The sequence below is a fragment of the Aulonocara stuartgranti genome, assembly GCF_965226115.1.
Source record: "Aulonocara stuartgranti genome assembly, chromosome: 5".
NCBI lineage: Eukaryota > Metazoa > Chordata > Actinopteri > Cichliformes > Cichlidae > Aulonocara > Aulonocara stuartgranti.
Window position 1 is genome coordinate 38,510,627 of NC_138943.1, and position 17,803 is coordinate 38,528,429.

General features: G+C 45.6%; 1 protein-coding gene across 1 annotated transcript in view; it reads left to right on the forward strand.

The window, feature by feature from the left end:
* LOC309707029 (calcium-dependent secretion activator 1) overlaps positions 1 to 17,803 on the forward strand; it is a 254,314-nt gene that overhangs the window by 31,827 nt on the left and 204,684 nt on the right. Inside the window, exon 5 of the mRNA XM_082534125.1 lies at positions 6,160 to 6,281. Within this exon, the coding sequence (XP_082390251.1) occupies positions 6,160 to 6,281 (122 nt within the window). The remainder of the gene's footprint in view (positions 1 to 6,159; positions 6,282 to 17,803) is intronic.

Below are 17,803 nucleotides of genomic sequence, written 5' to 3' on the forward strand. Positions count from 1 at the left end.
GCTCTTGGGCCGTCAGCCTCCGGGTCGGCCCCCTGAACTTTTTGTGAACTGTTTTTCCTGGCCGCCTGCGCCTGTCGTGAGCCTGTCTTTTGTTCTGTTGCTTTCCGGGCTCCATTGTTTGTTCTTTTTTTTTGTTTCTGGCTCCTTGTTTGGTTTTGTTTCGAGTCCTCCATCCTGTTTCCCCCGCCGCCCGCCCTGGTTGGGTTTTTTTTGTTTTGGTGTTTTGGTTTGGGCTGTCTGGAAGCCAGCCCTTAAGGGGGGGGGGGGGTACTGTTAGGATGCCTGGGTCGTTGACCCAGGGTATTTGAGTTTATTATATTATTTATACTTTTTAGTCTTTGGTTTCTTTGAGTTCTGTCTTATGGTTGATGTCTCTGTCTTCTTTAGTTGCTCTGTCTCCCCTATCACCTGTATCCCCTTGTCTAGTTCGCGTCTCTGTGTATCCTTAGTTCCTATATCCCCGTGTTCAGTCAGTGTTTGTGTCTGCCCTGGTCCCATGTCTCTGTTCCCTCTGTAGTGCCTGCATGTGAGTCTGTGTTATGTGATGAACCTTAGATGAACCTTGGCTAGATGTAGAACAAGCACTCTGCAATAATCTAGAGATCTCAGACCTACCATTTATCAGCTCAAACATCCAACGACATGAATGCTTTAAAAGCATCAACATCAGCTCTTCTCTGACAGCATGGTGGGAGTTTCTAAAATTGATGGCGTCTTCATTAATCCCATGCAAACGTACACCTATCTGGAACAACCCTGACATATTACAAAACAATAATATGATAAACTGTTCAGATTGGAGTGATAAAGGAATCAAATATTTAGAACATATACTAGAAGGAACAGAATTTATTTCATTTGACGGACTAGTTACACAATATGGGATCAACAAGAAAAGATTTTTAGAATATCAACAAATTAAATCCATAGTAAAAAAGAAATTTAAACCGGGTCAAGTTGAACTACAAACACCACCAAGTGTGGTTCAATTTCTTACTCTTAAACCCCCCAAATTACTATCCAAAATATACAGAATGCTTTCTAAAACAGATGAATCAATATCACTTCCTATTGCAAAATGGGAAGCGGATTTATCAGTTAACTTAGACCTAAACTTCTGGTCTCAGATTTGCTTAAAAACCTTTCATCTAATTAGAAATCCCAGTCTTCAATTAATTCAATACATAGAGTGCACTATACAGGTCATCAGATGTTCAAGATGGGCTTTATGTCTACCAACAACTGCTCACACTGCCAAACCAATTCACCGGATAATTATATCCACGCTCTTTGGTTCTGTCCACCAGTTCAGAAGTTTTGGCGCGAGATATGTGAAGACTTATCGAAGTGTCTGAAATGTAACATTCCAACTTCCCCCTTAGTGTGTTTGTTGGGCAGCTTAGATAATGTCACTACAGAAAAGAATATCGCCCATATGGTTTTCACTGCCCTATGCATAGCCAAGAAAACAGTCCTCATGAACTGGAAAAATAAAAATAATCTTAATTCTAACCAATATAGAAATTATCTATTAGATTACATTAGTCTTGATACAGCCTCTGCCACCACATCAGATCAATTGCTCTGGGCTCCTTTGATCAGCTCCATCACCTAGTGGGGGTGGGGGGTCATAGTTTGGTCCCGCCTTCACTGTTGTGATTGGTGTGGGGGTAGGGACAGGCTTAGGGCGTCGGGGGGTTCCCCGGAGGCATCTTCCTTGGGGGGCTCAACCCGGGGTAGCGGTCATGTCCGGTTAGGGGCTCTGTTGGCTCTCAGGTGACTGTTTCCTCGCGGCTGCGTGCAGCGGGGCTAGGGGAGGGTCTGTGCTGACGGACGTGGGTTACTGACCTGGTAGCCTGGCTGCCCCTGGGTGGGTCCGGGATGGGCGTGAGGTTCTGGGGGCGCTCCGTCTCTGGGCTGGGACCCGGACCGGGCCTCGGGGGCTTGGGTCCTGGTTGGTGTGTTGCCGGGGTTGTGGGCGGGTGGGTGCATGGGGGCCCAGCCCTGGAGCAGGGTGCCGCCGGTGCGTCGAGCCACCTGAGGGGCTCTTCAACTGGTGGGGGAGATTGTCACATCTTGCAGGAGCTTTCCTCTCCTCAGGAGCTCCCTCTGCAGGAGGGGGAGATACAGGAGAGGTGGAGGAAGATCTCAGCCTGGGTGTTTATTGTCTTATGTAGTCTGGAAGATGAGTGGATGGTGGGGTGGGTGCAGTTTTCTCTGTGGTGGGGTTGGGTGGACTGTCCCGGGCTCTGTGGGGCCGGGCGGCGCTGCTGCACTGGGCCCCGGTCTGGATGGGCCTGGGCCCCCTTTCCCTGGCGGGTCGCGGAGTATGGGGGTGCCTACTGGGGTCAGCGGGGGAGCTGGCCCCAGGGAGGGGTCACTTGCCCCTCCCTTCCTTCCCTCCCCATCTCCAGCTGCCTCCCTCTTCCCGCTCCACCACAACCACCCACACATGCAGGGCCTTGGAGTAGGGGTATGTCACCAGGGTGCAGAGGAGGCTACCCCCCCCCCTCTGTCCCCTTCTGGCTGCCTCTGCCTCAATTTTATCCCACAACTTAGACATTCACATTACTCACACTCTCATTACACATACATATAGGATCTTGGGGGTGGGCACGATGCACGGAGTCCAAAGTACCATCAGGGTGTACACCTCACCCCTGGCATCGTTGCCCACCTCTCAATTTTAAATACACGTAGACATTGAGGGCTAGCAGGAGGGACCATGCGCTTACCTGCTGCTCTCTGGCAGGTAGCTCCAAGCCCTCCTGGGTTTTAAATGCACCTTAGAACACACATGCATCAACACTACAATGAGCGGGTGGAGGGAGGTTTGGAGTCTTCTCTCACCCCCATTCTCTGTGACCTGCTGGAGCAGGGGGGCTAGGACTAGGAGGAGGAGTTGGCCGTCCGACTGCGGTCTGGAGTGTGGAGCCTTCCTGCTGCTGCGGAGTCGGGGCGGTCTGCCTCCCCCCACCGCAGGGAAAAGGGAAACACCACCTGGGTCTGGGTGCAGTTCCCCCCTCCAGGGGCGGGGGCACCTAGACCCGGTTTGTAGAGTACGCTTGGGGAGTGTGATCGTGTGTACAACGTCTCTTTATGTCTGTCTCCACGTTGGTTGAGTGTGGAGTGAGTGCATATGAGAGCATGAGGGTGGGAATGGATGTTTGTATCTGTGTGTGCCTGTATGTCTGTGTCTATATGTCAGGTTGGGTGTCAGGCGCCACCTCTCTGGGGACATCTCAGGCCCTCCAAGGTTTGGAGGCCTATCTCCCCCTACCACCACTTCCCCTGCCAGTGGTGGACCCCCTCAGACATCGGTGCGTTGGTGGTTCTTTGTGTCCAGGTACACACTGGCTCACTCCTTGGCGGCCGCTTATCGGGGCCTGGAGCCTGGGGCTCGCTCGGGCCACTTCGGAGGTGGGGTTCGGTCACTCAGGCGCAGCTGGCTGCCGGCGGAGCTCACGGGCGCGTCACTGCAACTCCCCCTGGCTTCTGCTCCGCGGCTGCTGAGTGAGCCCTCATCTGGGACTCTCCTCAGCTCTTTCCGGGACAGTGGCGCAGCTGCCCCTCTGTTGGTCTTCCTTGGTCTCTTGTGTTCTGGGGGCCTCTGGATGTCTGGAGTTTTGATCTCCTCCATACCTGCTTCATGCCCGGGAGGATGGGGCTGTGGCCCCCCCACACCCTCTAGCAGATTATTACATGAAGGAACCTTTTAAAAAACAAAAAACAAACGCGTCCATGCTCACAGGTGTACACACGGGTGATCACACCCACAAACTACACCCTTTTTGGCTCCTACCTCAAAGCACACTGTGTTCTGTTGATCTTATGTGCTGCACAATAATGTTTAACATTTAGTATTTACTGTCATATTCCCATATATCATTGTGATGTTGTTTATTCTATTACTCTTGTTCTCTTCTGCTTGCTTTCTTTTTTCTTTCTCAGCAGGTGATCCAGGTGATTGATATATGCATTTTTTTTCCCCTGCCCGTTCTGTTGGTTTTTGTCTTTTGCCCTTCTCCCCCGTCCCTCTTCTCAGCTTTTTCTCTTTCCCTCTTTCTTTCTCCCCTTCTTTCCTCCAGTCAAGTCTGTCCCGTATTCAGTAAGTGAAAATAAAATAAACAATAAAAGGTGAATCAAATGGACCATTACGGCAAGGCTGGGATGGTCAGTTTGGTAAAGTAAATCCGTTGGGCATCTTTCTTTGCCTTTAGACAACAATTCTGATGGCAAAAGAGCCAAACGGGACAGGCCAAAAAAAAAAAAAAAAAAAAAAAGTTTGGAGTCTGCATCTTGGGTCCTATCCCTGTCCGCACACAGCCGTCACCTAACAACGCACTCACATAAGCTCAGCGATTCTCTGCGCGATCAACCTCTCACATGTTTAAGCTGCGGGAGATTTCACTTGTCATGTTTGCATAGTAAGCTAACGATTGATAAGACGATGTCAGAGGAATTGGTGCACAAATTATCATCACTCACCAACAGTGTTGGTCAAGTTACTTGAAAAAAGTAATCAGTAACTAATTACTGATTACTTCCCCAAAAAGTAATCCCATTACTTTACTGATTACTTATTTTCAAAAGTAATTAATTACTTAGTTACTTAGTTACTTTTTAAAAAAACGATTTACAACCTGAATAGGTGATAAAGCGATAGATCTTTCAGCCCAATTCTACTTTTTCTGCATAATCCATCATACAAAATGTAATCAAATGGAAAAGTCTCTTTTTAAAACTTGTTTTATTAGTTTTAATCTTTTAACTTTATGCATCAAGCAAAAATTTAATTATATGCAACATTCTCTGACTTGAATAAATTAGTTTAACATTTAAACCTATTTTCTGCACATTCCAGCACATAAAATAAAATATTTTTTGTGTTTACACTCACTCTTTCAAATAGATGCAAGTAAAACACAGCAGAAAATAAATAAAGTCAAAGACTCAGCGGTCCTTTTGCTCTATTTTCACCTGTAAAGCAGGAGTGGGGTAGGCGGAGGTTTACCCTGGTGCAGGTGTGCCGCGGTCAGTGGAAGAATCCGCGAGTTTCTCTGTGAGTTTCCCATCACGTCGTAGCTACTCGGTGCTTGCTTGGAAGTTTAGGGGTTTTTTCGCTGTAAAAAGAAGTTTTCTTCCCATGCAAAGCGGACACTAATGTTTTTGTCACTTTTTATGGAATCAAACTCAAAGTAAGGTCAGCACTTCCACGCTTTAAACGCTGCACGCTCATACTCTCTCCCACAATCGATATGTGATCCATTGTTGATCTGCACACAGCTGTTGTCACCAATGGCGCACTCGCTTACGTCACTGTCGTGAGACATTCTCGCAAAAAATCACGGTTTTAGTAACGCAGTAACGCAGCGTTCCTACGGGAAAGTAACGGTAATCTAATTACCGTTTTTGCAATAGTAATCCCTTACTTTACTCGTTACTTGAAAAAAGTAATCGGATTACAGTAACGCGTTACAAGTAACGGGGGAGGTTCAATTTGCCATGTTGGAAGGAGAGCTCAACTTCTGTCTCGCTAGCTTGCCCTGCGCTCAGTGAATCTGCGTTCGACTACTCTTGTAGTGTGTGAATGGGTGGATGACTGGATATGTAAAGCGCTTTGGGTTCCTTAGGGACTAGTAAAAGCGCTATATAAATACAGGCCATTTATTTACCATTTACTCCGCCTAGGCTGCACTGTGGAGCGCAGATCCACTGAGCGCTCAACACAGACAGCATCGTCAGAAGGAAAGTTGATAAAATAAATTAAAAATTTTGTATTGTTCATACATATGTGTACCGAACCGAAAGCACTGTATCGAACGGTTCAATATCGATACGAGTATCGTTGCACCCTTAATGAATATATATATATACAGACATATATATACATATATCTCCATCCTTCCATCCATCCATCCATTCGCTTTCGCTTATCCTTTATACATCTATATCTATATATCTATATATCTATATATATCTATATATATATAGATATATATATATATATATAGAGAGAGAGAGAGAGAGAGACAGAGAGAGAGATTTTTTTACTGGATAAGTTACTGCTGAATGTATTTTAGCAGTTGCTGTCCATGCATAACGTAAATGCTTTAAAAGGATCTCTTTATCAATAACCTCTTCATGTTTGTGTTGTAGGTGGTGATAATGGAAGTGCAGGGTCTGAGGTCTTTGGCTCCAAACAGGATTGTTTACTGCACCATGGAGGTTGAGGGAGGACATAAACTGCAGACAGATCAGGCTGAGGCCTCAAAACCCATGTATGTAAAGAATGAGCACACACACACACACACACACACACACACACACACACACACACAATGAATAGACATGGAAAAAAGAAAAGAAAAACAGGACCTCCATTACACTAAACACACTTTTTGGGCATTATGACTAATGTCATCATCATCATCAACACATCAAGACAAGCACATCAATTCAGGGTGTATTTCATTACAACTCATTATGGCCATTATGGCATTGTGGCCTTAACGCCCACTCACATCCTGGGCTCACCTGAAACTCTGGCTGATTGGGACCCACACCCAGTTGGCTCAGGCGATTAGAGGATCATGTGTGGGGGGAAACTCCCACTAGGTTTAAATCTGGGACTCTCCACCATTTGACCTTAGAACTGAAGAAGCTTCTCGGATGAGAGGTGAAAGTTTCTTCAAGCAACTTAAAGAAGTCCAGACGCTTTTCTTTGCAAGCTCCTTTGACTACGATGACCTGGATGACTGAGAACCTTCACAGACAACCTCATTATTATATTCACTAGTCATAGCTAACACTTAACTAAACCATATATTTTCTTAATCCTAATAATATGATTTATCTTATGGAGACTTGGACGTTTTTGTCTGTGTTTGCGTTTGTGTCTGTCTGTGGTGTATGGCTGTGTAGTGAATTGCAGCTAGAAAAACGTCTTTGTCTGGATATAAATCAACTGACTCAGGAACGTTACAGTCAGAGAGGTATGTTCTGATCACAATAAAGCTGCCTGTTGACATACAGCTTATCAACCGTAATGATGGCTTTGGAGCCTCTTTGAATGAACTTTATATGGATTGGGAACAGGACCTTTGTCATTCCACGATTTCTTTGGGAAACAGGTACTTAACGCTGAAGTCCATTCCCCTCAGCTCCTGGCTATGGCTCTTCACATTCCCTCAGTGAGAGTTTTGTCATGGACTGCAGTGGGAGATTGTGGAGTTGCAGAAGGGAAGTAGTTCAGGTGAAACAGTTCAGGTGGCCTGCTGCGGATCCAGCAGCGACATTGCAGCTCTGGTGGCCTGCCGCGGGTCTGGTGGCGGCAACATGGCATAGAAGGTGACCTGGGATGTGGATGGGCAGGCCGTCCTGGACGTGGATGTGGCAGAAGAATCACTGGCAGTTTGGCAGATGGCTGGCACACAGGGCCAGACGAAGCAGGACCAGGTGGCGTGATGTCCTCAGGTGCAGGCAGCTCACAGACCCCTAGTGCGAGCAGCGCAGGTCCTTCTGGCATGCAGACCTCCGACTCGGGCAGAGCGGGTCCCTCCAGCGTGTAGACCTCGGACTCGGGCAGATCAGATGCAGGTGATGCAGCAACCTCCAGCTCAGACTGAGCAGGTCCAGGCGACAGCGTAGCAGCTGCAGATGGTGGAGTAGAGAGTGGTGTGGCAGCTGCAGATGGTGGAGCAGAGGGTGGAACACCAGGCTTTACAATCTCTAAGAGGTCCAGAGGTGCCAGAGGCCATAAGTTCAGCCTCTGGGGAAGCCCTGGGCAGAATCTCCATCTCCATGTGGCCTGACCGGACCAAAAAGTCACCTGGCTCTGCGTGCTGTGTGCTCTGAGCTCCCCAACTCTGGAACAACAGACTCAGAGTTAACATTTTTGAAGTACACTGATGGCTGAATAAGTTCACTTGATTTCTCTGCAGAGGACAGAGGTAACAAAGTTGGGAGTTCTGGTTGCAAACTCTCTGGAGGTCCAGAGCCAGCTACGGGCCCATGTTCCATGCTCACAAATCTGCGTCATCTCTTCACAGCATTCTGGCAGGTTAGAGCCCGCTGAGTCCATTGTGGCTGGATTAGTCTGTCACGGACTGCAGTGGCAGACCATGAAGTTCCAGGAAAGAACTAGGACCCAAACAGAGGACTCTGATGAAGAACAGCGATTTTATTTACAATGAAATGTAAAATAACTATTTATGAAACTCAGCACTGTGGTTCCTGTGGCGATTCTCCCTGAATCCCCACATAGTGCCTGTGTTTGTAAATCGTAAAAGGTGACAACTCGAAAAACACCCAGGCTCTGCTCCAGTGAAAACACCGCTCTGCTCCCGATTCCTAGTGTAGACAAACAGAACACTCTGATGACTCGGCAATCTCCTGATAGCTAGGGTTTTTCAAATATCAAAGTTATCCACGGCTGTACAAATGGGGTTAACTCAATTATCGACCACCAACTGAAGCCCAGCCACACTGTTAAACAGCGCAGCTCCTGGTGAAGGCAATCAGCTACAGCTGGCGATGGCTGATGAGCTACAGATGTGGCTAGCTTCAGTGTGGGAACTCCTCTTGGCCTAATGGTGCCTGTAAACCAGCCTTCCGGACACACACACACACACACACACACACACACACACACAGAATGGTCCCTCATTCAGAGAAAATATTACACGTATTGAGCTGAGTAGGGACGCAGTTTGTCCCGTACTTTAGCTAGAATGGAAAAAGACACAAAGCTGGATTTATTCTGTGTGTTTACGCTGCACAGCTGCCTCTTCTTCTCTCATTCTCTCCCCCTCCTTCTCCTGTTGCTACTTCAATCATGAAACTGGATTGAAACCAGATCCTTTTCTATGTAGCTGACAACTGGGTACCGTAACTGTGCAGGGGCGAGTCTAGCAGTTTTGCCAGGGGGCCAGGTAGGGCATTAACAGGGAGAGGGGGGCACAAAGAAATACTTTTCTTTCTTATTCTCATTTAAAATGTCTCGCTTTAATTAAATAATTATCTGAATCTTGCGAACAAAGTTTTTATTTGAGGTAAAATGTATAGAAATCATACATATACCAACAAGACTGTACATCACTGTCACAACAGCATTTGTTTTCATTCAAAGGCTTTATGGCTTTAATACCTGGTGGGCCGGTCTGTAGTCAAAATGCCCGGGCCGATTTTTTTTGTCCCAGTCCAGCCCCGCAGGTTAACCCTCTCAAGGCAGGCGTTGCCGATTTGCAACAGTTAAAAACCAACAACCTGATTACTCTACATACATATTTTATGAGTTTGTTTTACTCAGAAGTACCACTGCAGGTACCGCTAGGACTTGTGCATTAGCAACAAAAAGTTAAATTTGAGCCTGAGAGGGTTAATACTAGCAGTGTCACCATGCCAGCTGACTGTATTTCATCATCAGCCAGTGTTGTTCTTTATCAATATTACCAAAGTTTATCATAACGCAGCATAGAAAGTATTTACTTGCTTTCAGGTATCATTCAAATGTTAGTCTTTTCAGTTGTTTCCCCGCTTTTTTCCTGTTTCAAAATCAAACACCAGTTTGTGAGAAGATTATCTTCTTTTTTTAACAGGCAGATAAAGTTTTACATTGGCATTGGCTAATTTGCCAATTGTATGTTAAAAATTTTCGTATTTCAATATTCAAAAATGTTTTTGCCCAAAACATATGTGCACTATATGTCAGTAAAAATGCTATGCAAATATTGCTGTCCTTGAATGCTGAGTAAACACTGACAGAGCACTGATTGTATCTCTTGTACTTTTTCAGTGCAGTATCTAAAAACTTTGCACCATAGTGGATAAAATCTCATTCTAATAAGAGTTAAAAGCGCATTCGGTTATTATGTTTATAGGGTTATTGAATTATGGTTAACGGTTGGTAGAATTTTTTTTAACATTACATCTGGAGTGATACATGTCCTGCTGTCAGGCCTGCAGGTATCAGGCTGTTGTTCTCCATCTCATAGTGGACAGAAATTATTTTTTGGAATGGCACAAATAATTTGTGTGGCATCAGATTTGATGCTGAACAGCTGATTGTTCTGTAAATAGTTTGAAATGTTGATTTAAAAACGCCTTGGCTGCATTTTGAGGTATTGGTATTGAGTGAAGGTGATGGGTGGGGGAGGGGTGTCAGGACTCTCACAGGAGGCAACAGCGCCATGTGAAGAGAGAGGCTGGCACAGTGGTGTGGCTCTGGATTCCAGGCTGACTACAGGTGAGGTTGTGGGGGTGGGAGCAGACACTGTGGTGTCGAATCTATTGAAAAACAGATTCAACTCGTAGGCTCTATAGGGCTTTGGAGTTGACGTCACGCCGCAATGCACTGTGGGAGCGCAGCTCCATTTTCGGGGTCTACGAATCAAAACAAACACACTGTGTTGGAACGACGACGACAAGAAACATGCTTAAAAGCAGCTCAAGAGAAAACGGACGGTATAGAGACCGATTGCGTCCAGAGGCGAAGCAGCGGTACTTGAAAAAAATAGAGTGCATCGCAAATCTGGACCCATATGAAATACGGCAGTGGAGTAAAGACCCAGACGACTTACCGCCACTGTCCTACCCCGATATCTTCACGTATCTTGTTTGTGGAGTAAGCACTTACACAGCGAACCAGTTTCGTAATTACAGGTCACTGGAGGCGCACATCCAATTTACAAATGGCTGGGTGCAAGATTTGGCTATTTTCAAGCCGCCAAACTCTGAGTACGTCGTCAAAGTAAGTCAGCTGGAGTGCATCGAGTGAAATAGCCATTTTCCACCCCCCACCATAATTAATGTTATACATTTATCATTGAACTGCTAAAATATCGTTATCATATTATATGCCCGTAATTGTAAAGTACATGCAAGTTAACACATTGATAATCGGGTAAATTATTAACGCCAATTTGTGTCCTTCCTGTCTGATTTCATTTATTGTCTTTACATCAACCAATCAAGTCACTCCATTCTATGTTTGATCGCAATTTCTATAACTTCCGAGACCACCAACGATGATATTATTCAGCTATAAAGTGTGATGTGAACATATTTAGAACTTACCGGAATGAAAATGTCTTGAGCACACCAACTGATATCTGGAGACGTAACAGAACTTGATATCAGCTCGTCTCACGGCTGCTATCCAGGCTAGACGCCTTCGTTTGGTAATATCCGATACATGAGCTCCTTCATGTTGCTTCCAGGTTGGGAAAGCATAAAAAGACAATCCAAACTTATTCCCGTGCCGGTCGTAAGATCGAACATTGCAGCCGACCACACAGCAAGTACGAACCATGGCTATGCTTTCGCTCCTTACTTAGACCCCCAAAATGGCGGATCGGGCCAAAATCCTTTCCACGCCCACCCCCGTGACATCACGCTCCAAAGCCCTATTCTCACCTCCCTCAGCTCCCCTGCTGTTGGTTGGCCTGAATCCAGTGATGGTCTTCATGCCCCTCCACACCTCTCTCATGCTGTTCTGCTGGAGTGGAAACTCCAGCAAATGAGGAGACTTCACTCAGGCAAGTCTGCTGGACCAGACGGAGTGAGTCCCCTCGTCCTCAAGACCTGTGCCCTCCAGCTGTGTGGAGTCTTTCATAAACTGTTTATGCTGAGTCTGAGTCTGCAGAGGGTCCCAGTGATGTGGAAGACATCATGCCTCATCCCTGTACCAAAGACGCCACGTCCCAGTGGCCCCCAGGATTACAGGCCCGTGGCACTGACCTCCCACATCATGAAGACCCTGGAAAGGCTCATCCTGGACCAGCTGCGACCCATAGTAAGACCACATCTGGATCCCCTTCAGCAAAAACTTTGTTGTTTGCAAAACTCAGTTACTTTTTTGAAGAAGTAACTATATAATTAATTGCCCAACATTGGTCATTATAGTACTTTGCAGGCAGAGAGTTACAGGACTCTCTCCCAGACCACAGACTCATACTCATAATACAAGTCAGAACAAAAAATAATAATAATAATAATAAAGTTGTGTTTTCAGAATTAGAGTTAGGGTCGGAGGCTTGAAGCGAGGAGGAGGTATAAACCGTGTCTGCCGTCTATCGTAATGGGAAATGTGCGATCGTTATCGAATAAAATCGACGAGCTCTCAGCACTGGTACGGAGTCAGAGGGAATACTGAGAGTGTAGCCTTTATTATAATCTCGGGTGACTTCAACCATGTATCACTGGACAATACACCAACATTCAGACAATATGTGGACTGTCCGACCAGAGGAGAAAAAATTCTAGATGCTAATGTCAAGGATGCATACAGCTCCTCCTCCCTCCCCCCACTTGGTAGGTCAGATCATAACCTGATTTACCTCACCCCCCGCTATGTGCCAATTGTGAGGAGGGAACCTGTGACCACCAGGACTGTCAGGAGGTGGTCAGAGGAGGCAATAGCGGAACTACAGGGCTGTTTCGAGGTGACCGATTGGGAAACACTCTGTGAGCCTCACGCCGAGGACATCAATGGGCTTACTGAGTGTATCACAGACTACATAACTTTCTGCACCGACTCCATTGTTCCAGCTCAGACTGTTCATTGTTACCCAAATAACAAGCCGTGGGTGACTAAGGACATCAAAGCCCTCCTCAACAACAAGAAGAGGGCTTTCAGAGGGGGCAACAAAGAGGAGGTGAGGAAGGTCCAGGTGTTACTAAAGGACAAGATCAGAGAGGCTAAGGACAATTACAGGAGGAAGCTGGAGTGGAAACTCCAGCAGAACAGCATGAGAGAGGTGTGGAGGGGCATGAAGACCATCACTGGATTCAGGCCAACCAACAGCAGGGGAGCTGAGGGAGGTGAGAACAGAGCCTACGAGCAGTGGCGTGTCTAGAAAATTTTTGTTGGGGGGGCCAGGTAGGGGCACAGATTTGGAGAAGGGTGGCAGATTTAATTGGCAGATAATGTTTAAAAAAAAAATTCTACCAACCCTTAACCATAATTCAATAATCCTATAAACCTAATAACCAAATGCACTTTTAACTCTTATTAGAATGAGATTTTAACCACTACAGTGCAAAGTTTTTAGATACTGCGTTGATAAAGTACAAGAGATACAATCAGTGCTTTGTCAGTGTTTACTCAGCATTCAAGGACAGCAATATTTGCATAGTATTTTTACTGACATATAGTGCACATATGTTTTGGGCAAAAACATTTTTGAAAATTAAAATACGAACATTTGTAACAAACAATTGACAAATTAGCCAATGCCAATGCAAAACTTTATCTGCCTGTTAAAAAAAGAAGATAATCTTCTCACAAACTGGTGTTTGATTTTGAAACAGGAAAAAAGTGGGGAAACAAATGAAAAGACTAACATTTGAATAAAACCTGAAAGCAAGTAAATACTTTCTATGCTGCCTTATGGTAAACTTTGGTAATATTGATAAAGAACAACACTGGCTGATGATAAAATACAGTCAGCTGGCATGGTGACACTGCCAGTATTAACCTGCAGGGCTGGACTGGGACAAAAAAATTGGGCATTTTTACTACAGACCGGCCCACCAGGTATTAAAGCCATAAAGCCTTTGAATGAAAACAAATGCTGTTGTGACAGTGATGTACAGTCTTGTTGGTATATGTATGATTTCTATACATTTTACGTCAGATAAAAACTTTGGTTGTAAGATTTAGATAATTATTTAATAAAAACTAGGTATTTTAAATGAGAATAAGAAAGAAAAGTATTTCTTTGTGCCCACCTTTCCCTGTTAATGCCCTACCTGGCCCCCTGGCAAAACTTTGCTAGACCCGCCCCTGCACAGTTACCAGCTGTCAGCTACATAAAAAAGGATCCTGGTGTTATTTATCTCTCAGAAACAGTTCATAACTTCAACTCATTCATGTCACCTAAAAGGTAAACCTGTTTCTCCATCACCTGTTCAGCTCTGATGGTTCAGTAAGGACATCTCCTGGTTTCATCTTCATGTTTCCCTCTCACCACATATCTAAACAGACATCATGACCAGCAGCTTTACAGCTGTGGCTCCAGCAAACATCAGCTGATACTAGAAATTAATATTAAATACATTCTAACAACAGCTGATCAAGCTTAAACGTGCTGCTGTTGTTTAGCGCGACATCCGCTGGTTTCCTCTTTCTGGCGCAAAGTGGGCGATAAATAAACAAGAGAGAAAAGCCGATCAGCTGATCATTGATCAGTTTCATGATTGAAGTAGCAACAGGAGAGGCAGGATGAGAGAAGAGGCAGCTGTGCAGCGTAAGGACAGAATAAATCCAGCTTTGTGTCTTTTTTCCATTCTAGCTAAAGTCCGGGACAAACTGCGTCTCTTCTCAGCTCAATACGAAACGCGTAATATTTTCTCTGAATGAGGGACCATTCCATTTTTAAGGAGCCGTTGGCAACTCTACTAACCTTATGAATAAAATAAAGTTCACTATCAGTAACATCATAGCACCCACCCAGCTGTATAAAAACTCCGTCAAACTGGCTAGAACGCAGTATGAGTTATTGCAACTGACAGTAAAAAGTCAGCAACATGAAAATAAACTCCACCTAAACTTGGTTTATATCTGACCCAGATAGACTGCAGGTCATAACTTCTTACCTGAAGTTCGGTTCACCTGACACTCGGACTGGCGGCTGCTTCGGGTCTCTCCTCCTGCCTCCCCTTCCCTCATCCACCTGTTGCCTCTGTGGAAGCCCCGTCATAGCCACCACCAAACAACGGAGTTATTTCTACACATCGACCTGCATCTGGCCAATCCACCACCTCTCATTGTTCATGCCATTACAAAAAAAATAAGTCACTGGGGATATGCCCGGTATGCCCGATGGCCAGTCCAGCTATGTTAACCTGCAACCAAATCTGCAGCTCCATACAGCAATGTTACGACTTAGATTATATCTTATAACTCATAACTCTTATGTTAGCTGCCCTCAGTAGCATACTGTCTGAAATATTCCACAGCTGCAATAATTCTTTAAGTGTTATTTTTTTCCTTGGTATTCTAATTTCACCGAAGTTTACTAAATTCAACAAACTTGATATTACTTACCGGGACATTTATTCTGTCCTCATTTTCTTTCACCGAAAAATTGTTTCCTGCAGTGCTGTCTTTCGCGCTTGGCTCTCCTACCTTTGCTAACGTGATGCGCATAGCGCAGAAGCGATGCTGCATTCACTTACACTCGGATATCTGAGCGTCACCGTGAAAACATAATCGGACATTTGATATTTGATTGAATTTTATTGTTTTGCCTTTGGGGTGGCACCTGGGGTGGCCAGTCTGGTTTGGGGGGTGGCCTGTGCCCCCCCAGGCCACCCCGCTGGACACGCCATTGCCTACGAGTTGAATCTGTTTTTCAATAGATTCGACACCACAGTGTCTGCTCCCACCCCCACAACCTCACCTGTAGTCAGCCTGGAATCCAGAGCCACACCACTGTGCCAGCCTCTCTCTTCACATGTTGCCTCCTGTGAGATTCCTGACACCCCTCCCCCACCCATCACCTTCACTCAATACCAGGTTGAGATGCAAATGAGGAGACTTCACTCAGGCAAGTCTGCTGGACCAGACGGAGTGAGTCCCCTTGTCCTCAAGACCTGTGCCCCCCAGCTGTGTGGAGTCTTTCATAAACTGTTTATGCTGAGTCTGAGTCTGCAGAGGGTCCCAGTGATGTGGAAGACATCATGCCTCGTCCCTGTACCAAAGACGCCACGTCCCAGTGGCCCCCAGGATTACAGGCCCGTGGCACTGACCTCCCACATCATGAAGACCCTGGAAAGGCTCATCCTGGACCAGCTGCGACCCATAGTAAGACCACACCTGGATCCCCTTCAGTTCGCTTATCAGCCTCGTCTCGGAACAGAGGACGCCATCATCTACCTGCTCAATCGTGTCTACACCCATCTGGACCAGCCGGCGAGCACTGTGAGGGTCATGTTTTTTGACTTTTCCAGTGCTTTCAACACCATCAGGCCGACCCTCCTGGGTGATAAGTTAGCAGCGATGCAGGTGGATGCTTCTCTGGTGTCCTGGATTGTTGATTACCTGACAGGAAGACCACAATATGTACGTCTCCCACAGTGTGTGTCTGACAAGGTGATTAGCAACACAGGGGCACCACAGGGGACTGTCCTCTCCCCCTTCCTCTTCACCCTCTACACCACAGACTTCAGCCACTGCACAGAGACCTCCATCTTCAGAAGTTTTCTGATGACTCTGCGGTGGTTGGATGCATCAGCAGGGATGATGAGACAGAGTACCGGGCTGTGGTCGACTCCTTTGTCACGTGGTGTGAGCAGAATCATCTGCAGCTCAACGTGGCAAAGACCAAGGAACTGATCGTGGACTTCAGGAAGACCAGGAAACACTTGACCCCTGTTTCAATCCAGGGGGTCAGTGTTGACATTGTGGAGGACTATAAATACCTTGGAGTACACATTGACAATAAACTGGACTGGGCTAAAAACACCACAGCACTTTACAGGAAGGGCCAGAGTCGTCTCTATTTTTTGAGGCGACTGAGGTCCTTCAACATCTGCCAGAAAATGCTCAGGATTTCCTGCCTGTGGCCATCTCCCTGTAAAACGCATCCACTTAACACACTGGCTACTGCTACAACTACACATGTTTCTTTTTCAGCTATTTAATAATAAGCGACTTTATGTATGTATGTGTGTATATATATATATATATATATATATATATATATATAGTACTATTCTTAGTTAGCGTATTGTCTGTCTTGTTAATGTTTGTTTATAATGGAGCACTGTAACAAAAAAATAATTTCCCCCAGGGATCAATAAAGTATTCTGATTCTGATTCTGATTGTGCTTGTTTGTGGTGAGCAGCAGATCAAACAAGTTAAGATTTATAATTCAATTCAATTTTATTTATACAGCACAAAATCACAACAACATCAAGACCTTAAGATGCCTTATAGTGTAAGGTAGACCCTACGATAATGCATTCAGAGAAAAAAAACCCAACAATCATATGACCCCCTATGAGCAGCACTTTGGTGACAGTGTTAAAAGGGAAAAACTCCCTTTTAACAGGAAGAAACCTCCGGCAGAACCAGGCTCAGGGAGGGGCGGGGCCATCTGCTGTGATTGGTTGGGGAGAGAGAAGGAAGACTGGATAAAAGACATGCTGTGGAAGAGAGACAGAGGTTAATAACAGATATGATTCAATGCAGAGAGGTCTGTTAACACATAGTGAGTGAAAAAGGTGACTGGAAAGGAAAAACTCAATGCATCATGGAAATCCCCCGGCAGCCTACGTCTATTGCAGCATAACTAAGGGAGGATTCAGGGTCACCTGGTCCAGCCCTAACTATATGCTTTATCAAAGAGGAAAGTTTGAAGCCTAATCTTGGAAGCAGAGATAGTGTCTGTCTCCCGAATCCAAACTGAGCTCATAGATCTGGGTGTCATCAGAATAGCAGTGAAAAAGTATGCAATGTCTTCTGATGATACTGCCAAAGGGAAGCATGTATAATGTAAACAGAATTGGTCCTAGCCCTGAACCCTGTGGAACTCCATAATTAACCTCAGTGTGTGAAGAAGACTCTCCTTTTGCGTGAACAAATTTGAGTCTATTAGATAGATATAGTTAATAATACAAAGAATACAAAGAAAACGAGGAAAACCCCAACAACCATATGACCCACTATTAGCACGCGCTTTAGCAAAAGTAGGAAGGAAAAACTCCCTTTTAAGAGAAAGAAACCTCCAGCAGAACCAGGCTCAGGGAGGGGCGGGGCCATCTCCTTTCACTCGGTTGAGGAGTGAAAGGAAGACG